This window comes from Pipistrellus hanaki (genome assembly GCF_964339955.1).
Source record: "Pipistrellus hanaki genome assembly, chromosome: 1".
Taxonomy (NCBI): Eukaryota; Metazoa; Chordata; class Mammalia; order Chiroptera; family Vespertilionidae; genus Pipistrellus; species Pipistrellus hanaki.
In genome coordinates, this window is record NC_140503.1 from 174112609 (window position 1) to 174139437 (window position 26829).

Here is a 26829-nt window from a genome sequence, read left to right on the forward strand (position 1 = left end):
TTTATTAGCTTGAAGACACAATGTGGCTGGATTCTCTGCTTGATAATCTTTGCTGTGTATTTCTCTAACTACTCAGGCCAAATATCTAAGAGCAATATCTCACTGAATCCTTTCTTCTCAAGTTAAATCTACTCTATGTTCAAAATATATCTGTGACTGATGAATTTTTAACATTTACACAATTGCCATTTTAATCCAAACATTCACCTTTTGACAAATTCTAAGTTGCTCCTAAATAATCCTTGCTCATTTCCTCCTATTTTTCACACAGTATCCACTGTGGTCTTTTAAAAAGGTAAACCCTGCCTCTCTCCCAGTGCTTTGCAATAACCATTGAAATAATTTTACCCAAATTAATTAATCCTATAATAAAATCACTTAAAGACAATTAGATGTTTATATACTGACACCCAAAATTACACTCTAAAAGTACCTTATATATGGTCCTGACTCGTTTTTCTCAGAGGATAGAGCATTAGCCTGTGGATTGAAGGGTCCCAGGTTCGATTCCGGTCTTGATTGTGGGCACATCCTGGGGAGGGGGTGCAGGAGGCAGCTGATTGGTGTTTCTCTCTCATCAATGTTTCAATGTTTCTGGTCCTCTATCCTTCTCCCTTCCTCTCTGTAAAGATTAATTAAAAATATATTAAAAACATAAAATAAAAGTACCTTATATCATATTTTATTATGACATTATCTAACGTTACATTTTCTTAGAACACAATAGGATATTAGCTATTGGCAGTCTACTTGTTTAGATAGCATTGTAAAGTTATGGTGCATTTGCAAATTTGCTAGATATATGTTATAAAATGGGTATATTCACATTTTATTTCACTTCAAAATGTACTATACAAAACAATTTCTGTGTTAAATTCATCTTAGATTTTGTTGGCTGCTCATAAAATTTATTTATTATTTTGGCCTGAAAATGTATTGAAATAATGTTTCTTATTATTTAAGGTGGGCCTTTTCTGAAGGACTATATAACCATTCAAAGTGTTGCAGCTTCCTCCATCATCACGCTCTATTTTACAGACCTCGGTCGGCAGGTCAGATGGACCACAGTAAGTATTAGTTTAAAATGCAATGCAAATGCCCCACATCATGATGTAAAATATTTGCTGATGTGAAATCTCTCTGCCACATAATTTATAGTGAAACAAAACATTATACTGAATGGTGTGTTAAATTGTCTGTATTTACTATGAGCAGTGGCTAACATTCCATACTAGAATTGGAACAGTGGAAGAAGGAACAACTGAAAGAAGGAAGATAAATTTCTTTTTATATGCTAGTGTATCCAGTGACTGATGGCCTCATTTCTGCTCCCCCAATGCCTTGCCAGTTTAAATGCTATTTACTTGGCTTTCTTTCCTAGAGCTTGGTGATAAAGAAGATCCTTTTGGAAACTGGAAAGAAGGGAGAGAAAATATTCAGTAGAAGTGGTCTAACAGGGGAAGAGCATTTTGGAAACTAAGCATAAAGTAGTAAGACTTCTTTGGGTGTTGTTTGGCTTCTACCTGGAAGAGAAGCTTTCATGTGGTGGTGATTGTATCCGAATCATTAAAAGAATGAAGATTACACTAATAGACTTGGAGGACTCAGAAACAGAGAAAACACTTGACACCAGTTCACAAGTTTTGTGCTATTTATGAGTAATGGAATACATTCAGTGACAAGAAATACTGTGTGATATTTAGAAACAGAGGCAATGAAATGTTTAATCTAATAAGTACTTTTGACACTGATATGCAAAGAATAATGCAATCATTATATATTTCAGTTAAATAAAGCTTACTTATATTGTTTAGATTATAAAGATTTTTTTCTGGTTGTATTGTTAGATATCTGTGATATGATGACACTTTTAATAATTTCTATTCAAAATGGCTTTCCTTTTTACAAGAATTAGCAATCAAGGTTATCCTCTATACTGCTTTGAGTTTTCCCTTTATCTAACAGCAATCAATTTTTAAGTTATTACAAACAAGGTATTTTTACATTATTATTTAATTCTCAAAAAGAGAAATTCAAGTTTGTATTAATTCATTAGAATACTGTCTCATTCTCTACATTTCTAAAAAATTCTCCTCTAACATATATTGATATAATCTTCCTGCACATTATATATGTTATATATATATTCACTTTTTTTTGTTAAATAGTTACTTTAGTTTCCAAAGTTTTTTGAACTTTTGCCTATTACTTTATTGCACTAAAAACTGAGTTTAGAATATTGAATCTTTGTGAAGTGTATTATAATGTTTATAAAACAATCTATTGGTACAGGTATTGGGTAAGCAAAGGGTTTAATACTTAAATGTGGTATCCACAGATGTTTGCTAAAAGAGATTTTGGACAAGAGATTTTGATCTGCAGTGGTTAAAATATTCAGAGTCTTTGTCTATATTTATGATGAAAAGGGAATTCTGTCTACAGAAGTTGTAGACAGAGTAAGTGGCATTAACTGTGAGTTCATTAGAAACCCCAGCTGCACCTTTGGATAAGCACTGAGGAGAAAAATTTCTAAGGTGGAATTCTAAGAAAACAGTACTAGAAAATTATAGCCTATCTGAGAGGAGAGTCATTTAGGTGACAGAGAGAACTCTGGAAATAGACTAGATATTTTTAAATCAATCCTATCGTTCACATAACCTTTTCCTCCAAATGAGTCACTTCTATTAAATGCTAAAAATATGCACACTACTCCCACTTTATATCAACTAAATTATACAATAAAATAAATTCTTTATCACACATAATATTTTTGCTTATTTATAAAATATTAAGATGCATTCGTAGAATAGAAGCATTATCATAGGGAAGTTTTTTGTTTTGTCTTTGTTTATTAGGGTTTTTACAAACAATCTCTTTAATTTAGCAAGGTCAAAAATAACACTTCATATTTTTTATCAAGTAAGAGTGTGTTGTCGCAGAATTATGGAGAAAATTATAGTTATTGAAAGACTTAGAAGAACCAGTTAATATTATAGACTTCACTATATAAATGCTAATAATTAGACTAGACTAAAGATTTTACAGTTTTCATCATTGTACATTCATTCATATTGCTCTGTGCAATTTATCTATTGCATAGATTCATATACTGGTATATACCAGCATTTGTCCATGCCCACAGAGGGACTCCTGCATGTCACCTTGTTTGTTCACACTCTCTTCCCTACCCTGGGGCAACCACCAATCTACATCTCTATGTTTTTGTCACGCGGTGAAAGCTATATTAACAGAATTAGATTGATGTTTGTTTTTCTATAAGTATAGTGCCTTTGGGACCTATCTGGCTGTTTTAAGTATCGATACTCAGCTCTTTTTTTATTTAATAGTATTCAGTTGTATGGATGTAGCAGAGTTTGTTTAACCATTCAGACATTGACAGACATTTGGGTGATTTTCAGTATTTTGCTATTACAAATATAGGTATTATATTTCAGTGTATATAGGTATTTCTGTGAAGGTAAGTTTTTATTATCTGGGATATAGTTGTTGAGTTTCAAGAGCACCTTTTCTATTCTAGCTACAAATCCTCTATCTGACATGTGGTTTATAAACATTACCTCTCAGTTTCTAACTTGTCTTTTCATCATGCTAACAAAATTGTGTTGTTGTTGTGCAAAATTTTTTCAACTTCAATGGATTAAAAAACAAATTAATGTTTTTTTTCCTTAAGGATCTTGCCTTCCTTGTCATATATAAAATGTTGCCTACTGCTGAATCTGGCAGTTTTGCTCCTATATTTTCTTCCAGTAGTTAAATAGATTTATATTTTACATTTTAATCAGTTTCTTTTTATCATAAAGGATTACCTACTTTTTAGTTGCCAAAGTTAATATTTTCTTTTAATTTGCCTCATGTGTTTTATAGTATGTTTTCTGTTTTGTTTTTTTCCTGGCCCAGTTTTGGATTTATTCTGGTACTTTCTTTTCTTCTAGATGCCCTATTATTTTGGTAGTTATAGCTTCTTTTCTAAGTAACCCTAGTGGTTACACACATCACTACAATATGAATCTTAAAATATTAAATACTAATATAATTTGCTTTTTAAAAGCTTACTAATGGCAAGAGACTTCATAGATAGTTGAATGACTTTTAACATACTTGAGCTCCTCCTGGCTTATCTCCTATCATTGTGGTATATTGTAATTGTTTATATTATTTAAAGCAACATTAGATGGCCAAATTTTATTTAGATTTATCTTTTTATGACAATTTAGTTTTCTTTTTAATTGTGAGCTTACGTGGAGAAAAATTTTTCTTCCTGAATAACATCTTCAGTGTTTATTATAGTTCTGCCACTAATGAATTCTCTCAATTCTTGTTCATGTTAAAATGTGTTAATTTAACTTTTATTCTTGGGGAATATTTTTGCAGTAATTTTCATCTTTATTCACAAAACTTCATTATTTTTATTTTTTTTATGTCCATTGCTTCTGTTAAAAAAGTCTACTATGTGTCTTTGAAATTAATGTGTCTGACTTTATAATTTAGTTTTGATTGATTATCAGTAGTTTGACTACAGTGCTCACAGTAATGTTTATGTTCTTATTTATCCTACTTTGGTTTTAGAATGTAATCCTGAGTCTCTCTCTCTCTCTCTCTCTCTCTCTCTCTCTCTCTCTCTCTCTCTATATATATATATATATATATATATATATATATATATATATATATTTAACCTAAAAAATAATTAGGATATTCTCGTTATCTTTTGATTCTCTTTGTAATCTCCTTCTGGGATTTATATTATATTTAAATATATCTTGTTTCATAGTTTTCAAATATTTGCTAAAATTCTCAACTGTCTTTTATTTCTTTTTTAAAAAATATATTTTTATTGATTTCAGAGAGGATGGGAGAGGGAGAGAGAGATAGATATATAAATGATGACAGAGAATCACTGACAGTCTGTCTCCTGCACACCCCTGCTAGGGATTGAGCCAGCAACCTAGGCATGTGCTCTTGATCAGAACTGAATCTAGGACCCTTCAGTCCATAGGACAACGCTCTATCCACTGAGCTTAATTGGCGAGGGCTGTCCTTTATTTCTTTAAACATATAAAAGACAAGTTTCTTTTTCTTAATATATCTCTGATAATTCTGTTAGGTGAATCCTCAGTTCATTTATTTTGAATTTCTGCTCTTTTTCTTGCTTTCATCACCATACCTACACTCCTTATATAACTGCATATTTCAGCCTTAGTGAAGAAAATTTTGTAAAAAAAAAAAAATTAAAGATGACATGAGGCAGAGAGTCATGTTATCTTCTTTCAAAGGTAATTTATATTCTACTGATGGACCCATGGCACTATTTTAACCCAATCAATGATTCAGGCTGAGCTTCAGTCCCTGCAAAGATAGCTCTATTTCATATATATCTTCACTCCAATGTATGTCTTTACCAAAATTCTGTAGATTATATAAGGCCACCTCTACCTTTGAAAGATAACAAGCAAGAGCTTTAAATTCTTGCATTCTCAGATACCCTCAGAAGATTTGGTGCTCTTACCAGATTGTGATTAGGCTTCAAGTCCTAGGTCAATCTCTGCACCAAAGATCTGTTTAAAGAGTCTTTTAACTTTCTCATTTTTTCAATGAGATAGTAACTCTTTGAAGACTAAAAAATACTTTGCTCAGTTTTTATCACTGATCTCATTGGAATGCTTTGTTTGGATAACCTTGAATAAAAGTCTGCATTATATGTTATTCATATAGTGATTAAATTAAACACATAGACAAACAAAAACCTTCTACTATCACAGTAGCTTCAATAACACTCACTGAGTACAATGTGATGTTACTATTGGGAAATACTCTCATAATTTTAGTTTTTAAGTCTCCTATCTTTGGAAAATTAAAGTTGGCATTACTTTATTTTCAACACCCGTGTGAAATGTGCAATTCATTTTGTTCTCCAATATAAATTTCAATTTTAGAAAATAAGTAAATCCAGCAGCTAACAATTAAAAAGTTATTTTTTTCAAAAGAGAATGAAATGCATTAAAGCACAACTTACACATTATTGCTTACTTCCTTTGTCAACTTAGACACATAACAACTTGCATGTTCCACAGATCCAAGAAATCATAATTATCAACTTTTCGCAGTGGAAAAGTTGAATTTTATGTTAAAAGCAAGACATTAGTTTAATACAGACAACTTTCTATAATGGAGAAACATAGATATAATTAGATATTGGAAATAAATTGGAATTTACAAGTGGAGATCTTCAGCAAAAAAGCAAGTGCATCTGCTTTTTCCAATGATAGAAACGCTATAAAGTTTTTGAATTATAATGGAGTTCCTAGTCCTTGTAAATTTATCTGACTTGCCTGGGCTTATACCTGGCATATTTGCTTATTATTTTGGTTTTGGTTTTGGTTTTTCTCTTTTTTAGAGAAAGAAGGGGTTTTTTTTGTTTGTTTGTTTGTTTGTTTTTCTCAGAAGGCTATCATTAATTTTTGTCTATTTAGCCCTTATTTTTATTTATTCTGAAACTATTTTCTGATTATATTTCATGTTTATTAAAAGCATATCTCCTCCTTTTTATTTGCACCAAATAGACTTTTTCTTGAAAGATGCATTGTCCAAAAGTTAGTTCTGGTCGTTTTCAAGTGCTTCATTCTTGGATACTGTTTTAACCCCATGTTTCATGGGGTTAAACATAAAAAGTATTGCATGAACAATACCGTTGATAGAATATCAGGCCTTCTAGGACATATTATTATAAGCTAGCTGTCTCTCTCAATTTATTTTTAGGAGATGACGGAGAGAAGATTGTAATTTAATTTCCTCTGATCTAAAAAAAAACTTCACGTTTGTGATGGCATTTTTATTAACCTAATAGGGAGTGACGTTTGGTCCAGGTTGACTGTTGTTCACAACACTTTTCATATCTGATATAGTAACAAGAAGTTTTGCGCAAACTTGTTTTGACTAGATGGTGTTGAAATAAATACTTTAAACTTTTTCTTGTAATAAACAATCATTTTCCTAGAGTATTAACTAGACCCTATTTAGTAGACATTCAAAAGTGGTAAATATTTTTCTTCATATCTGAATAATCAGGCATGTTTCATGCCATAAGTTAATATTGTCTTTCAGTAAAAAGGTTGCTTTTATACTGAATTTATAAGAGATTGCATTATTTTACATTTTTTATTTATTGATTTTAGATAGAGGAGAGAGAAACACCAAGTTGTTGTTTCACTTACTCATGCATTCGTTGCTTGATGCTCCCAATTGCCCTGTGGATTGAACCCATTACCTTGGTGTAGCAGGACTATGCTATAACCACTGAGCTATCTTGCTAGGACCCTGGATGTTACATTGTTTTTATCCTCATGTATAGGTCTTTCTTGTCTTCTGAGATGATAAATATTGTTAAAAGGGATAATTATAACTAGAAAAACCAACATATATAAATAGCTATTATATGTGTGTGCATATATATACATAATTACATATATGTGCATAAATATAACATATATTTATATCATATATTGTAACCATATAACTATACAAAATTTTCACCAACTACTGATAAAAAATATAATTTGTACTTAATATTCACAATTGTATATTTGAGAAAAACATGGACAAGTTTTCTTCCTGGGAAATTAATAAAAATTGGCAAAGACAAGGTAGGAATGGCAGTGAAATTTATCTTTGCCACGTGTGTCTTCTTTTTTCTCCCCATGATTGCATACAGGTAAATTACTTTCCGTTCTTTGAGAATTCCAGAGAGTAACTTTAACCTGGCTTTAGCATAGAAACGAAACCAAATAATGGACAGTTATTGGATTGAAAAACTATCAGAGAGCAATTAGCTGCATAACCTTTTGCAGTAATAGGGTGTTGTTTCCAATAATATTTCCAAACCTTCCGATAATCTCTCCATAGATGAGATATTTCTCACCACATACACGGTTGCCCTCAGCTCCAGAATCAGAGAGGAACCCTTTAAATTACCAGACTCATTAGAATTAAAGTCTAAAATTTTCAAAAGTAAGAATTGTATTATATCAATTTGAATCAGGGTTAATCAATTAAGTTCAACATTACATTGTTATAAAAAGACTAAAAAAAAAAAAAGATAAGACAGGCAGGCACAATACCTATACCATTCAGTGACAGGGACAGTTCCCATGGAAAATGAAGTATGTATGTGTTTGTGAGACATGAAGAAACGTGTCTATAATAGTTTGGTCATTTAAACAAAAACTCCCTGTACTATTTATGAAGAAATCATTACATTAATAGTTACCTTTATTTTAAATTGACTATGTGTCTTTGTCCTCCTTATTTCTTGGCTATTTCTTCCAAGGGAGATTCTCGTTATTTGCATCACCAATTCATGCAGTAGGCTAAGTCTGTGGATATACCTATGGTCAGAGCAAACCTTCATAGCATCTATAAGCATTTATTGTTTAATCTAAATTACTTTCTTGTTTCCAGGTATAATAAGCAAACCTTAATACAATCTATAAAAAATGTGTTCTTTAATTTAAATCACCTTCTTACTTTCAGGTATTTTTGGCTGAATACACAGGACCCCTGTTAATATATCTCCTCTTTTATTTGAGGATCCCATGCATATATGACATGAAAGAGAGCTCTAGAAGGTCCCGCCACCTAGTGGTACAGTAAGTAATACATATGGCACATATAAATTAAAGTGCTGGGCAAGAATGCAGATATCGTCTTCATAAGTGTTGTTTGTACAAACAATTTTAGTGCATTCAATTTTAGGGAAATATATTTAGGTAAACATGAATAATGTTTATACACGAACTTGCAAATTTACTACTATAAGCAAGGAATTCAATATAATTTATAATAGAGTTAGCTTAAGTTATTAATACTTATAATTAGCAAAAGAAATCTAGAAATTTAGAGATATCAAAAAAAGCTTAAAATTATAAGTGGAAAGGCCTTGTAAAGAGCATAAAATATAAATATTTCTCTAAAAATATGGACAATATCACATAGGAAGTAGATAATTACCTAGGTCAAAAACAGGGGGTAGGGAGGATTTTTTACAAGTTTCTTTTAGTAAGTAAAATCCAAAGTAAAAATTTACTTTGACATAAGACATAAAGGAAAAAATAAAGACTAGGACAGTCATAAAAATAAAATAAGCAGAATTTACAATGGTGGCAGTTTGTGGAAATAATTAGTCTCTCTCTCTCTCTCTCTCTCTCTCTCTCTCTCGCTCTCGCTCTCGCTCTCGCTCTCGCTCTCGCTCTCGCTCTCTCTCTTTCTCCATACCAAATGAAAGATAAATATTGTTCAAGATACTACACTGAGATGTAAAAATGTAAGATTAGCAATTTAACACAAAGAACCTAATTAAATGAAAGCATTCTAAGTGCCTTAAGAAGCAGATTTTAGGTCTTAGGGATCCTTGAAGACAGAGAATGACTTGACTGCTGAATTTGTCATCTCAAATCATGCTTTTCCTTGCCTTTAATGTCTGTACTCCAGCCGCACTGACCTCCCTTCCTTGTCCTATACCTCCCATTTTTCCTTTCACACAAGGCATGTACATATGCCATCCCTATTCCTCCATCCGCATTTCCTCTCTCTTCCTTATCTCTCACTCAAACTTCAAATAGAAGCTCAATATTTCTTACTCAGGGTAGCCATTGGGATTCCTTCCATGATAAATATGCTACTAAAGTGTTTTTCCTTTATACCTTTTTTTTTTTACTTTAAAATTTTATATTCACGATCATTTGTCTTTCCCTCTGTAGAGTTAAAGTTTTATTATGATATACTTTGATGTTCCTTCTATCTTCACTGCTTAACACATTGCCTGATTTACAAGGAATATGCAATAAATATATTTTGAATGGTAAGGTAGATGAAAGAATTATATACATATTTATTTTACAATGCATTCTTTTAGAGTATAAAAGAGAAAACCTGATATTTATGGGAGCTCTGAGATAGCTTTTCTAATAAAGTTGCATTTGAACTTTTTTTTTTTCCTGGAAAGATGAGTCAGATTCCAGGGAGGTTGGTCAGGTCAGTATAGAACAGGTTACTCAGGAGTCTTTGGACAATAACATCAGTCTTTCTTTCTTTTAAGTGAAGAGAATAACTAATCCATTTGGGAAGATTATGAAGTAAAGTGTTCATAAGGAGAAGACAATTGCACTCAGTTTTTAGACCAAAGATATAATATAACATGTACCAGCTTTATAGCACAGCATGAAAAAGGAACAACCCCCCCTCCCCGCCTGAGAGTCTCAAAGCAATTGGATGACTGTTGGTTACTATTCTTTAACACAAACACATCATATTTTATAACCTCTCAGTGATAAATGTATTTATGCAACGTAGTTCAAAATAACAAATATGTTGACTTTCTAAGAAATTATTCCAGAGCAGAAACATACACACAAACTACTTCTGAAACTTAAGAGTCTAGTAGAGCTCTATAAAATAATCACAAGGCTCCTCAGGCAAACTAATTTCAGGATGGATGATATACTTTCTTATGGTTAAAAGGATCAAATTTCAAATGCTATATTTACTTGCCACACACTCTCATGTTAATTCTCCCAAAATGCTTTGAATCAAATGACAAAGTATTTTTCCGGTAGGTTTAGAGATCTATGTGTGACGCAAGAGCCACACAATTCTTAGAAGCATCCACACACTATGGCTAAGGTTAAATTTCTTACAGGATCTTTCTGTCCGTCTGCAGGGAAAAGGTGGTCTACAGCTGGATGTCATGGTTATTCTTCAATTCAATCAATAGTATTTAAGACAGAGGCTACATACTCAACATTACCACGGCCCCTCCCACCAGAGGGATTGAGTAAACCAGCTGCATCTGGTTAAGACCACACCTCCTCACAGCTTCTTGCTGCATCCTCAGGAATGGAAAAAGACACCAGAGAAACCTTTCCTGCACTCAGCATCCATAGTTTGATTATCTGCCTTAAATGCGAGAGGACATGTCAGATATTTAGATACATTATCTCTGTTTAGTTCACCCACCTCATTAACTCCATATTTTCAGAGCATCCCTCAGACACATCACCATGTATGTAGAATTTCTCCTTAACTAACCCCACACTAAAGTTCATGTACATTATCTATTTCAATACACTCCACTGTCCTCTATTTGTTACCTTCTCTAAGTCATCCCCAACTCTTGGAATTCTTCTACAATGACCCCAAAATTCAATGTCCATTATTAGCAAAATCTCTTCTCTCTTCAACTTTTGTCTAATTGTTGCTTTCATATTCTTCTTCAAGAATTCCTGATACACTGCCTCCCTTGAAGCTCTGTTGTGACTTAACTTTGTAGATAAGATAAAGTAAAAAAACAAAAACAAAAAAACACACAAGTTGCATTGGCTCCATAGAAAATGAAATTCAAACTTAATTTATGGCACTTGCTAAAGGACAACCAGACAATGAAAAAGTTACTCTGAATATTATAAAATGTCATATGCATTCTAAGTAGGTTTTGGATATTTTTAAAACTTGCAAATTATCTGCTTCAATTTAGAGTCATTTTGATATGAGCCTATTTGCAATTATTATATTCATGTATATTCTGGAGCAGGTGTGAACATATAGTAGCCTATGATGGGTATATAATATATATATAGTGTCATCAGAAGTAAATTTATAGAATGTTTTAAGAGCACTTTCATTTTAAATACGTTTTTAAATTTCTAGAATAAAAGTATTAAAAAACAGTTGTGTTTTGGTTACTGAAAACAATATTTCCTAAAATAGAATATCAGAGTGAACTAAAAAAGAAATGCATAAGGTAAGCCATATTTTAAGAAGGGAATTTAACGTGTTCATGTTTTTGTTTTTGTTTCTAGCTTGGCCTGCTTCTGTCATTGTATACACTATATTCGATATCTTTTGGAAACCTTATTTGTTCACAAAGTTTCTGCAGGGCATACACCATTGAAAAATTTGATAAAGGTCAGGATTAATATGTTTTACAATTTTAATTGTTATTGAGATATTTTGTGTATTGAATTATTTGCAAAATAATTCAATCGTGTTTGTTTTCCTCAAGTCTTGTGTTTTTTTGTTTGTTTGTTTTTGTTTTTGTGTCTATTCAACTAATAAGCATATCTTAAACAATCTATTCTGAAATGCCATTTCCTGGAGCTGCCTTCAACCAGTAACAGTACATAGAAATCTTTTATTTTGGAAATACTTAGCATTGAATTTAAAGAGAAAGAATCTTATGAACCCTCCTATAAATATACATTCGTGTGATTAAAATAATGATACTGCACCCATTTTTTTTATGTTTTTGTTCTTCAAATAAAAGGTAAATTCAACAGTTATTGTTAAATAACTATCAAGAAAATAGGAAATTTTCTGAAACATTGAAATGAAAATATACATTAGGTAACATGGTGCAATTCAAATTTCCAATTCAAATTAAATTTTATTTTGCAATTCAAATTTTACTTTCAATATTAATATATCCTTACTAAAATCTTCCTTTTTCCTCCAAATATTTGTTTGCTAAAAATTTGAACAAGGCAGCCATTCCATTGTTGTCATTGTAAAGAAACACTGAATTCTATGATTCTTAGAAACCTTATAAATCATTTAGACTAGCTTCTCTTTTGACAGAGGTATTAAAATGTATTATACAGGGCAAGATTGATGTTATAGCTTAGGACTTCTAAAATTAGCCAATCACCCTTTCTAATCAATCAACATGTATTACTACTAATGGTTCAAAAATTCATTTTTTTGTTCATTTACATTTGGGAAATGATTATTGATATATTTTATCTAATGTATAATTTATTATTTTATTAATTCATATTTCTTACTGGATGGACAAAATTATTCTTGCAAAATATACTTACATTTCAAGAATACCTATTTATATTAATAAGGGTTGAGCAAAGAAATGCATTACTTGAATGATATTAAATAGATACTTTTAAAATGCTAATGTACTGGATGAAGAATCATTTCACTTATCCAACTTAGAAAATGTATACCATTTTTTCATGTAAATCTATTGTACTGTGACATATAAATGTATGGAATGGTTTAAAACAACGGAATATATATATATATATATATATATATATATTTAAGAAGGGAATTATCCTTCTTTATATATATATTAAATGTATATGTTAAACTTAAATGTTATTTTGTGTTATTTGTAGGGCTGTGCCTTTTATTGGGGATTCACTTCTTGGATTGCCTACTACATTAATCACCCACGGTATACACCACCATGTACGTAGAATTTCTCCTTAATTAACCCCATACTAAATTGTATGTCTACACAGTCACATAAAACGGAAAGAAAGAAATGGAATTGTTAAAACAAATGGTGAGCTTATCAGATAATTCATGTTTTAGTACTTTCGTATATTCCAACTTCCCCAGCATGACCAAGATGACATTAGGACACTGTATTAAGTCCTATTTTAAATGTTTTTAGATTGTAAGGGTATCATTCCAAAAAGTCAATTATATAACCCATAGTACCTTTGATTAGAGGGTAGTGATATCCACTGAACATTTTCTGAATTATGTGTACCATATGACATTCCAAAATATGAGTCTTTACCTAACATCTTCTCTTCCTTTCTAGCATATGGAAACAGGCAAGTCACAGTATCAGCTATTAATTTTCTGGTATGTATGCATGTATGTATGTATGCATTATTATTAGATATTCATGCTCTAATTGCAGTATTATTAAAAATGCAAAACAATATATTTGAGTATTTGTTTGATAATGTGACCTATTTTTATATAGAGTGCTAAATGGTATTAAATGAAGTAAATAAAATGACTTTCCATTATTAAGTCATTAGTTCTCTAAATCTTTTAATCAAAATGTCCTACTCATCTATGAAGGATAATTAGAATTAGTTTAAAGATAGTAAGATTGGAAAAAAAATATATACTCAGTAATTCTTATTGTCTGCAAATTTACCAACTTATATAAAAGTGAAAAGTTTTACAAGTTTAACATATGAACATCTACGTTAGCATAATAATTAAAACATAATTGTGAAAACATAACCAGCTTTTTAAAAATGATACATGGGTATTTCCTAATTGTCCTCAGTTTAGTGCTTCAGATCATTCTACCTAACTTACCAAGTGATCAACCTGGTAAGTCTAGTACCATTTGGCACCACCGTGCATAATTATTACAATATCATTGACTATATTCCCTATGCTATTTTACATCCTTGCGAGCTTTTATACCCTTTCCCCTTTTATTGGATTTATTGGAGTGACACTGGTTAACAAAATTATACCGGTTTCAGGTGCACAATTCCACAGCACATCATTTGTCCACTGTATTGTGTGTTCACTACCCCAACTCGTCTCCATCCATCACCATTTATTCCCCATATCCTTTTCCACTTCCATCCTACCCCCCTCCTCCCAGCACTCATCATGCAGTAATTCATACTGATGCTTTCATTGCTAACTATGCTGCACCAAGTCTAATGCTCTCTGTGGAGTAAACTGCTTAGTAAATTTGAGCAAATGGAAGGATGAATTAATGGATAAACAAAACAAAAAGCACACATTTGATCTTTATTTAGATGTGTTTTTAGATCACATCTGATTGTTTTTCTCATCCTCATCCTCCTTATGATTTCATTTTATATTTGGTCCCTTGAGTGCTCTAACGCCACTTCTTCAAAATAGACTCGCCTAGGCCGAAAACCGACTTCTGCACACAGGCCATGGAGTTTCAATCGCACTGTATGTCCACACCCGCACATGGTATTTTGTGGAAGAGCCACACTCAAGGGGCCAAAGAGCCACATGTATGTAGCTCGCGAGCCACGGTTTGCTGATCACTGGGCTAGGAAACTGCTTGTGAATATTTGGTGTTTATGGATAAGATGAGAGAGGGAAGTAAAGTGTGCCAATGTGAAGTGCTTTCATTCTCAGCACTCTGTTTAAATTTGGTGGTGACAATATTTCTGATAATCTATGATTGGTAAACAACAATAAAAAGTTTGTATTTACTTTTTCTTGAAGGCAAAAAATCCAAGACTCTCTGTTTTTCCATCATTTGTCATTTTAGTTTCCTCTCAAATCCCGAGGGAGATAATATATAAATAATAGCATACATAGAAATTAAATATTATACGTGAATTTGTTTAGAGTTCCTGTTTTTTTATATATTTTTTTTATAAAACTAGCTTAAGAAATTAATTATGTATAGCTAATTCAAATATTATATATTTATTTTATTATAATTGGTTATAATCATACTTAGGTTTTCAGCTAAAACTGAGTTACTCCTACTAAACTCATATCTCAATTAAAATCAGCTGGGAATCAAACTGGATTGCTACTGTGTTAATAAATTTAGAAAATGTAAACCAATGTCAAGTCTATCTTTAGCAGCATGACTTATTTCTTCATGACATAAAGTGTACCCCTGTAACAAGTACAAACCAGATAATCAACACAACATGATTCATCAGGCAATTTGAACCTACTTAACAAATGGTCAATAATATTTTCAGAATTTCTAACTCCATGTGACATTATTTTGATTCTATATATGACCACAGATAACTTCTTTTATCGTGATGATGCAAAATTTCCTATTCTTACTCAATTAGAGTAATAAAATATTTACTGAGTCTTTAGGGCTAATATATTGCATGGATAGTAATCTATCTGTAGAATATATATTTTAAGGGGCACAAGTATATCACACTAAAAAAATATTTTGCAGATTTGTGAAGCTGGAAATCATTTCATCAATGTAGTATTGGCTCATCCCAACCACACAGGTGAGTGCCTTTTCCTTTTAATCTATTCTAGAGTTAATTACATTGTATTTTTTAAAAAGCCTTAAGTAGAAAGACAAACACTATATGGTTTCGCTTATATGTGGAAGAAAACAAATAAAACAAAAACAGATTCACAAAAAACAGAGACTGAGAGATGGTTATCAGAAGGGAGAGAATGGGGTATGAGTAAAAAGGGAAAGGAGAATATATTCTATAATATATTGATGAGTTTACATGAAGACAGATAATTACTAGAATTAGCAGGGTGATCACATTGTAAGGTATACAAATGTCAAATCACTTTATTATACATCTGAGACTAATATAACCAACTTAAGATTGTAAACTGACTACATGTAATTAAAACACACACACACACACACACACACACACACACACACAACACAATTTTTGAATGGCAAATAGCAATAGTTGAAAACATTTAAGATATGTCCTAATCTGTAACCTTTAATGCCTAAGTTTTCAAAATATTTGAATTATATCATATGCCCTAACAGTGGGTTCTCTAAAACAAAGTTTGTATGGGAATCAGCAGTCAGGAGATGTGTTAAAGAGTGTGTTTGTAAATGGGGGGAAAAAAATCGTTTTGGGGTAGGAAATCATATTTGAGAGCAATATAGTACCAATGAGAGTCTCAGATGAACCTATAGACCATTATAAAGTTGGAATAAAATAACAATGTTCTAAGACTGAGACATCAATGTGATATATTGATCAAATATTGAATATTCACTTTTGCATAACCCATGGGCACAGACAGTAGTGTGGTGAAGGCCTAAAGGAGGAGGAGGGAGGAGGGGAGCAGTGGGGAGGATAGAAGAGGGGCATCTGTAATACTTTAAACAATAAAGAGAAATTTAAAAAAAAAAAGGACTAAACAAAAAAGTGAGTGTAATCTTGGGTGAGATTGTTCCCTTCAACCACACATCCTTCACAGGGAGTGCCAAGGGTTCCCTGTCAGCAATATTCCCTGAAGTGGTGGAGTAACCCTTATGCTTAAAAATTTTATAATAGATGGTGAGGCACTGTAATGTAAAATAAACCTTCAGGCATTAATTTAAAATAAGTTTATTATAAGAAGTTTATTATAAACTAGAGGCCCAGTGTTCAAATTCATGCATGGAAGGGGTCCAGCAGTCCAGACCCAATTGGAGCAGATTGAAACCAGGCCTGTCAGGAGGAGGAGACAGCAAAGGCTGGCCAGCCGGCCTGCCCCATCAGGATAGGGTGAGGGTTAGGCCGCCTGGGTGAGGGGCTGTGGGCAATTGGCCAGCAGGCCCTGCCCCTGATTGGTGTGTGGGCAGCCAATCAGGGTGGAGCTGACTGGAGGGAGGGGTTGGGGGCTGACTGGGTGTGGTGGGAATCCATCCGGGGTGGGGCCAGCTGGGGAGAGGGGCTGTGGGAGGTTGGCCAGCTGGCACCCCAGATCAGTGTAAGGTATGGCCACAGTGGGCATCAGAGCAACTGGTTGTTCTGGTAATTATGGCACTCTGGTCGTTGGCTTTCTATATATATAGATGGTTAAGTATAGATTGAGAAAACATATGATGGGAATGAATTAAATTAACAATATCTAAGCTAAGCTATTATTACAATTAACAACAAATATCTACAGTTAAGACAATATCTATATACATGTTTCTATGTCACAATACACGTATTGGTTATTTAATCTATAAACTACATCTGGAAGAAATTTGTATTTGTGGACCCCTGATCACCTGTACCTCCTGAAGTGGTAAGTCATAAAGCCGAGTTTTTAACACAGATTATCTTGTATACAACTTTCACCTCTGAAATTCAGTTACTATGACTTGAATAGCTTTTTCAATCATGTTTCTTTTGATGTACATCCATGGGTACTACACAAATATGTTTATATAAATGTTACTAAGGTAATCTTAATATTAAATGGCATGCACATTTATTCTTATCTTTAAATGAGCAATGAATGAAATATGCCCAGAACCAAATATGTTTTTTACTTTGCTATTTTAACAATAGTTACAATTTTGAAAACATACTGACATTTCATTATGACTTTAGAATTATAACTAAAGAGATTAGTTTATGTGTTTATATGATTAAATCTTGCTATGGAGAATAAATAGTATTATAATTCACATTTACTTTTTACAAATATCAAGGCTCAAAGTTCAACTTGAAATTATTATAAAACTGTTATCCAAAATGGTTCTTGAAAAAGTTTGAAAAGTGAGATATAACTGACAACAATCAAGTGACAATATACTAAAAATAATGAGAGCTATAAATAACAATCCCTATTGCTGAATGGATATGTTATATGGTATTTCTGAATATTAACTATATTGATATTTATTGTAACCCTCTTATTATACATTTGTACAATTTTCTCATGTAAATGACATCCTTATAAAATTCCTTTTAGATTTTCACTAATTTAATAGAAAAGAACATTTGAGATATTTAATAATCTCAACCAAAATTATCTTCTTTGACACTAAAAGAGAACAGAAAGAGGAAGTTAAATATTAGAATGAATTTATTAATCTCAGCATCCAATGCCACTACAACTATTATGCTATTTATAGTAAGATTTATATTTTGTTTTATTTTAACTCTTAAAGAAGTAATTATCATGGTTTATTCTGTGATTTTACAGCAACATAACTTAGACATGGTCAGAAAATGACAAGTATTCTATTTGAGTCAAAAGGTCATAACATTTGAAAATGGTTTTCTTCTGAGTAATTTGTGATATAGGTTTCTATAAATACATGATGACATTTTATCTGGTATATAGTTGTTCTAGGGGGAGTTAGAATTATGTAACAAATATATGTTCAAATTTTTAACATATAGCATAATTGACATTTTACTCTTTTTGATGAAAGGAACTAATGCCTGTTTTCCAAGTCCAACTTACAACCCCTTCACATGGATGTTTTTCCTGGTTTCATGTCCTAACTATACCTATGAGGTATGCTATTATATATTTATGTAATATATTTTTATTTGGGGATATAATCAATATTTACATTTATGTATTTACCTGTGTTGTGGATTAATATATGATTATATATGTTTTATCTATAGATATAATGTAGTCAGAGTTATCTATACTAATAAAAGGGTAATATGCTAATTAGACTGGGTCAACCAAACATCTTCTGGTCATCTGGTCCTTTCCTTCTGGACAAAGCCACCGTGGTTGGGGCTGAGGCAGAGGCAGTTAGGGGCAATCAGGCTGGCAGGCAGAGGTGGTTAGGAGTGATCAGGTCAGCAGCCAGAGGGGTTAGGGGCGATTTGGCAGGAAGGCAAAAGGGTTAGGGGTGATCAAGCAGGCATGCAGAGTGGTTAGGGATGATCAGGCAGGCAGGCAAGTGAGCGGTTAGGACTCAGTGGTCCTGGATTGTGAGAGGGATGTCCAACTGCCGGTTTGGGCCTGATCCCCTAGCAGGGGTCCTCAAACTTTTTAAAGTGGGGGCCAGATCACGGTCCCTCAGAGAGCTGGAGGGCCGGACTATATGCACTACTAATTCCTACTGTAACACCTCGGCTGCGCTCACTGCCCAAAAAACCTGGCGGGCTGGATCAGACTCCTCTGCGGGCAGCATGTGGCCCGTGGGCCGTAGTTTGAAGACCCCTGCAAGGGATCCCTGATTGGAGAGGGTGGAGGCTGGACTGAAAGATACCTTCCCCTGCATGAATTTTGTGTACCAAGCCTCTAGTAAAATATGATATGATTTAAATTCTTGTATATACATAGAAAATTGGAACATTTCAACCACAATTTTCCCTGGGAAAAAAAGAATATTTGTGCATATATTTAAATAAAATTTTACAGTCTTCATGTACAATGTATGGAGATGTTTTAAGATTTTATTTTTGTGAGAGTTTTTGGAACAATGTCTTCCATTTTCTTATGAATATGATGCTGTTTTAAAGAATTTCTTATGATCTAATTATATTTAACACAAATTATTTTAGGAAAATTTATTTCTATCTATTCTTTTTTAAATGTGTTTGAAGTTTCAGATTACCTATTTAACATTACAATTGAACAAATTAATAGGTAATTCAGAGATAAATGTCAATTTATGTTTTAATCTAACAGATTGGATCATGGATTAGTTTCACAGTAATGACACAAACACTGCCAGGTAAGACCTAGGATTATTGACAATTGAAGTGAATGTATTTTTAGAAGTGATTTCTAAGAACAAGTTACTATATGGTACTAAAAGTTTAACATGTTTGCAAAAGGATTTTATGCCTTTATTTTTATTTCAGATTTCTAAGCATGTATTAGAAGAAATATTTATAATATCCATTATACCCATTTTTTATGCCATTGCAAAATATTTTTTTAATAATTTGTTTTGTCATATGTATTGTATGTATGTGTGCAGATGTATATTACATGCATATCAAAATTATATTAATAATTCAGAGATAAATAAATTTTATGTTGTAATATTTTTGGCAATGTGATATAAAAATATGGGTTGATTTTTATCTATGCTATGTACTTTTTCTACTTATGAAACCATGCAATGAATATTGATTGAATATATATAAACTAGGCAATTAATGTGAGTAAATAAAATTGATAGAAAACTATGAAACATTTGAGAAATATTTAAAGAGTAATATGTGATAGTTTTTTTAATAATATAACTTGCTATAACCATCACAAAAATAAGAAAGGATAATTATTTGTTTTTTCTTTTAGTTGGAATTTTCACACTTCTGATGAGTATCCAAATGTCTTTGTGGGCACAAAAGAAACATAAAATTTATCTGAAGAAATTTAATTCTTATATGCATAGAAAATCAGCAATGATCCCATTCATACTGTAAAAAAAAAAAAAATTGGTCTAATATCTTATGTAGAAAAAATATAATTTGGACTCCATTAATGATGGTTGACTATTAAATTATAGAAATTCACGAATAACAGTATTTTTACTGAATAAAAATATAAAATTGTATAATCTAGCTAAATTTAGAGTAATAAAGTTGAGGCAATTTAAAAACATAAATTAAAGACATAAGTAATGAAAAATGGCATCCAATATATTTGTAAGGAATTGATCCTTGGGCAATAATTTATTTCATTAAATATTCCATAATACTTTTGGCTTAAAACAATTAGAATATCTGAATCCTAAAGTAAATATTTAAAATTGTAACATTTAAATCACTTGAATTTTACACATTATTTTGATAGCAGTTAATTTTTTCTTATTGTTCAAAATGTTATTGACAAGTATATAATGTCTTATGTTATTTCAATTTGTTGTGAAAAGTTTACCTATATTAAAAGTGAAATACTTCTAATTAGTCATGTATTTTATTTATTTATAATTTATACATTGTATCCTATCATCCTAAAATTATAACAATTAAAGTATCTTCTAGACATCATTTAACTAAATCCTATATAATAAAACCCTAATATGCAAATCAACTAAATGGTGAAACCACCATCAGAACAACCAGTTGCTATGACATACATTGACCACCAGGGGGCAGATGCTCAATGCAGGAGCTTCCCTCTTGTGGTCAGAGTTCTCCCACAGTGGGAATGCTGCTCAAATTTATAAATATGTACATTTTAGATGAAGAAGAGAGTATATGAGATGAAGAAGAGAGTGCACTGGAGATTTGTTTGAGATGTACAGTGAAAGATTTTTGCTTTACTTTTACATTTTTAAATTCTTATGCCCTCTCAAGCCGTGTGTGAGTGTGTGTGTGTGTGTGTGTGTGTGTGAATATGCACATGTATTTTGACAAGGAAATGACTGATATTGCGAAAAATTAGAACACATTTGTTAAATATTTAAAAGAGATTCTCAGTGTCAGCATTGAGCTTCTGTAGACTGAATAATTTCTAGAAGCTTTCCAATTCTTAGATATACACTATAGATAGGGATATATAATAACAAATATCTTAATTAAATGTTATGTTACACTAGAGGCCTGATGCATGAAAATCCATGCAAGAGTAGGCCTTCCTTCTCCGGGTGCCAGCACTGGCTTTCTTCTGGTCCCAGCACTCAGGCTTCCCTCCTCAGCTGCTGGCAGGCACTGAGGACCCGGGCTACTTCCCTGCTCTGGCCACCCACCCTCCAGCCCTGGCTTCCTCAGGAAGGATGTCCGAAAGACATCCAGTCTAATTAGCATATTACCCTTTTATTATTATAGATAGATATGTATTTGACAAAACATACTTGGTAAAGATAAATCGATATACATTCTGTAATTATTACTGAAATATGTAGTTAATTATTAAAAAAAATTAAAAATAATCCTTTAAAAGCATTATCATTCCCAAGTATATAATATTAAAATATTACAAGGGAAGACAGCAACTAACTCAAACTCCCTCATATCCATTCAGTAAAATAGCATGGGATCATGCAAATCTAAAGGAAGTACTAAAGCATTAAACCACATACATCTAATACATCTGTGTAATTAACTCCCTGTGATAAATATCCTTAGTAAGAAGACAGAATAGTGTTTGTTTTCTAAACTGAATCCTGATTGATGACAAACTCGGAAGTTCTCACATCGTTGCGGACTAGAAGATCTTTGATGCAGCAAGGATGGATGTGTTACCTATATGCTTCCAAACAAAGGCTGAGGATAATTTTAAGCAGGAGTGCAAAGATACAATTACAAATTACACCTTCTATCTTTAATTCTCTTACTGTAGGAATTATTATGATCCCTGGCAAGAAAGAGCTTTGCACCTTCCATTTGGAGTTTGTTAAAAATATTTGTCAACAGTGTACATATTTAAATTTTGCAGTCATAAGTAAACATACATGATTCAATAAATTAACATCAGAGTGTTATGACTATTACTATATTTTTGATTACATATAATATTAAAAATAAATCTTATAGTTCACTTAATCTAATCAATACTCTAATAGCTTTTCATTTATTTTTTAAAATATATTTTATTGATTTTTTTACAGAGAGGAAGGGAGAGAGATAGAGAGCTAGAAACGTCGATGAGAGAGAAACATCGATCAGTTGCCTCTTGCACACCCCCTACCGGGGATGTGCCCACAACCAAGGTACATGCCCTTGCCCGGAATCGAACCCGGGACCCTTCAGTCCGCAGACCAACACTCTACCACTGAGCCAAACCGGTTTTGGCTCTAATAGCTTTTTAAATAATTGCCTAGAATAATATTTTTCCTAGCCCCAAATAAAACTTTTTATTGTTTGTAAAACACTACTTCTTTATCTCACACAAATTTCTTCTTCACACATTTCTATATTTTTTTAAATTGATTTCAGAGAGGAAGAGAGAGAGATATATATAATATATCTCTCTTTCTCTCTCTTCCTCTCTCTTCCTCATCAACGATGAGAGAGAATCTTTGCTTGGCTGCCTCTTGCATGGCCCCTACTGGAGCCCACAATTTGGACATGTGTGCATGTGATGAGAATCAAACCCAGGACCCTTCAGTTTGCAGGCTGATGCTCTACCCACTGAGCAAAACTGGTTAGGGTTCACATTTCTTATTAAAAGTAGCTGGAGAAGGGAAAAATATCAAAAGAAAAACTAAAGATGAATCAGCTGCCATGCCACCCTATATTATCACAGAATACTGTTTCTCTTCCCACCCCTTCCATCCTTTCTACCTCAAGGTGTTTTTGATTGTTTGCAAGTGTTTTCTAAAAATTGTTTGGTGAAGGTTGAATAAAAATAGACCTGTAGTACATTTGTGTTTTAATAAAGTTGTGTGAAAATAAAAGTTATTCTCTGACTCATTTGCAGAAACACACACAGCAATTTTAAGCAATGTGATTTTTTTTGAGGAGACAACAGAAATATCATAGCATGGCCGGCCTGTGTGGTTCAGTGGTTGAGTGTCTACCTATGAACCAACCGGTCACTGTTTAATTCCTGGTTGGGGCACATGCCCTGGTGGTGGGCATGACTGGCCAGTAGGGGCATGCAAAGATTGAAGAATGTCTCACAAAGATTGAAGAATGAAGCCGCAGACTAAGGTGTTAATGGAACCAAAGTTTATTGGGAGAAGCCAGCCCTGGAAAAGGAGCAGCTGGGGCTCCAGGAGCAGGCCAGTGTCCGGAGCTTCCTTCCCATGTTACAGCCGGGAATAGTCTAGTGTCCAGGTTCATTAATTCGAACAGTCCATGTGTGGGGCCCACATGGCCATAAGCCAGGGGGGCACAGGGGATGTGCCTCCCCCACCACAGGAACTCGGTGTCTATTGTGTGCTGCACCGAGGGAGGAGGGAAGGGAGCCCGTGCTATTTCTGTGTGTATGTTTGCCTTTCTGCCTTGCGATTGGTAATCCGCACACTGTCTATTTTAGCAATGCCCATACATTTTAAAGTTCATGCCTCTCGCACACACCCTTCCTTCTTTCTCTCCCCAGTTGGGGTGTCTTAGTAACTCCACCTCTCTGGGTTCCTGGTTTCACTTTCTCCTCCCTTGGTCTGGCCCCTATCTAGCTAGCTTTTTTTTTTTCTGTCTCATTAGCATCAAATAATTTTTAAATAAATAAAACATTTTTATTTTTAAAACGTGTATGCTCAATCATACTTCTCTATAAAAATGTTATGCCCATTACCTAAGCTGAATCTAATCATAAAGTTCAATGTCACAGTTGAATATTTTGTACTTTGACCTTTAATCTTCCAGTAATTAAAGTTATTTTCAAGGTCTTTAAATTTAACTATTAGTCAATACATGTTAAATTTTATCAGTCCACGTATTTCAATTATAACGTTTGTGCTTATAAAATAAACTAAAATGACCTGTGAATCAATAAGAAGGGTTTCATCTATTTTTCTTTTAATAATAAAAAAAAAAATAAAACCTTTTTGGTTGCTCCCGGATATTAGAGGTGATTATAGCAAATGTTACTTTATAAGTACAATTAAAGGCATTTATACAGTTTTTGCGTAATGATAATAATTAAAAGCCATTTATTTTAAAGGCTGCTTAAAAGTTAATTTTCACACAGGTGCATATCTAAACCTGCAATTAGCCTTCCTTCAGAGGAGGTTTGGTGGTGGAAATGTACAAAAGCATTCCCAGAGGCAGAAGTTCCCTGCTGAAGTGAGATTTTATTTTTTAACTGTAGTTTGAAAAGTTGCTTAAAACATGAGGAAAACATTGCTCAAAATTATTTATAAGCACTAAACCTAGATTATTAAACTAAGTGAAATAAGTCAGACAGACTAAGACAAAATACTGCATGATTTCACTGAGATGTGGGATGTAAAAAATACAAAAAACAAACAAATGAAACAAAACAGAAACAGATTTACAGAAGGAAAAGAGAAGATATGTTGCAATTATTGTTATCTCTTACATTTGCAATTATTTTTCCTAGTACTTTTTATTATATTTATACTAGCAACCCAGTGCACAAAATTCATGCATGGGTAGGGTCCCTAGGCCTGGCCAGTGGTCAGGGCCAATCAGGGCCTTCTGGCTTCCAGCCAGCACCTTCCTTTATTCTGTGTTGCCCCCTGGTGGTCAGTGCCTATCATAGTGAACAACTGAACTCCAGTCTCCTGGTTGAACTCTCCATGGGACACTGCATATTAGCCTTATATATATATATATATATAGATTTCTTATTCTTAATTGCTCATGTTCATTGTAAAACATATTTTGATGGAAGCAACTTCCTCAGCATACTTGAACTTTTTTTTAAATAATGTTGACAGTTGTAGCTGAATATTATGTTTGTAAAATGAGCAATTATTTATGCCATTTCACTGAAAAAGGAGGGTCAGCTCTTCTTCCATGAGTCATATAAACAAAAGGAAAATAAATTTCTATAACTGAAAAATCTACACATTTCAATATTGAACACATAGCCAAGTGTTTCAATATAGTTTAAAAAATATAAAAAAGTCATGTTATTCTTTTTCAGCTGACCTCAGTTTGAAAGAGCTCATATATTTATTTCACTTCAGAAGATTCATGTTTCTGATACACTTCTACTGGAGTCTATTGTTCCTCTTGCACTATGGCACTGAAAAGTGGATTATCCTTCCAATTATAATTCTATATAATAAAGATGTAATATGCAAATGGTCATTATGCCATGAAGCATAAAAACTGACTGCATAACCAGATCACAGATCAGCAGAAGGGTGGGGCAGTGAGCTACAAGTGTGCAGAGGGCGGTGGAGAGCTACTGGAGAGGGCAGGGCAGCAAGCTATTGGGGGAGGGGGCAGGGGAAAGGAGGGTAGGGGAGCTACAGGAGGGTGGGACAGCAGGCGGGGAGTTACTGGAGGATGACAGCAAGCTACTGGTGAGCTTCTAGTATAGGGATTTATGCAAAGGGCAACTACTATTTAATAAGTACTGTTCTTAGATCAACTCAAGAAGCTGGAGGAAACAATGGGTTGCTTGCCTCATTAGCATAAGACACTAAAGTGTATTTCTTGTGCAACTGTATTGATTCAAGTCTACAAGCCCAGATTCTGCTCAAACTCGTTTATCTGGTATCTGAAATGAAAATATCTGAGTAGCTGGTAGCTGTAATTGACCTTTGGCGTTTAATAGCCAGATTCTTCTGAGATGGAATCACTGATACTCATTACATCTCACTCAACCCATTACCCTGATCAATGCAGTATTGTTTCTATGGTTCATTTACCAGACTTTTTTGAAACTGAAGTCATACCATGTTTGAGCTAGAAAAGACTTTACAAATGGTGAGATTAAATTTACAGGGAGTTAAGTGTCTTCTATTTTATTCATTCTTCTGAAAGTAGACTATTTTTAACTTAAATGTTATATGAGGATAATTAGAAATATGCCCTATTAGCTCTCTTCTAGCCTACCCAGACCTATCTGTTAGATGAACATACTCTAAGTGCTGGGTTTTGTGGTTTTAAAATACTTTAAAGGAGAAAACCATCCAAACAACAAAATCAATCAAGCAGCCAACAGAAACTTGTATGGGCTTTTACAAAAGGCATAAAATAAAAA

At 32.9% G+C, this 26829-nt stretch overlaps 1 protein-coding gene and 1 long non-coding RNA gene across 3 annotated transcripts in view; one reads left to right on the top strand and one right to left on the bottom strand.

Annotated features, from left to right (window-relative positions):
- TECRL (trans-2,3-enoyl-CoA reductase like) overlaps positions 1-24636 on the top strand; it is a 72827-nt gene extending 48191 nt beyond the window's left edge. The window contains exons 4-13 of one of the 2 annotated variants that reach the window (XR_014795570.1): positions 964-1067; positions 8548-8663; positions 11871-11976; positions 13200-13272; positions 13634-13677; positions 15761-15818; positions 18716-18801; positions 19939-19984; positions 22332-22647; positions 23355-24636. Coding sequence is in view for 1 of the 2 variants with exons in the window: in XM_084890482.1 (XP_084746608.1) it covers positions 964-1067; positions 8548-8663; positions 11871-11976; positions 13200-13272; positions 13634-13677; positions 15761-15818; positions 18716-18801; positions 19939-19984; positions 20557-20684 (761 nt within the window). In the remaining variant the exon portion in view is untranslated. Of the gene's footprint in view, positions 1-963; positions 1068-8547; positions 8664-11870; positions 11977-13199; positions 13273-13633; positions 13678-15760; positions 15819-18715; positions 18802-19938; positions 19985-20556; positions 21167-22331; positions 22648-23354 lie in introns of those variants that run through there. The other variant, XM_084890482.1, reaches the window with a different exon arrangement.
- The window catches only part of LOC311625855, a 956586-nt gene that overhangs the window by 200379 nt on the left and 729378 nt on the right, over positions 1-26829 (bottom strand). The gene's annotated exons all lie outside the window — the stretch shown is intronic.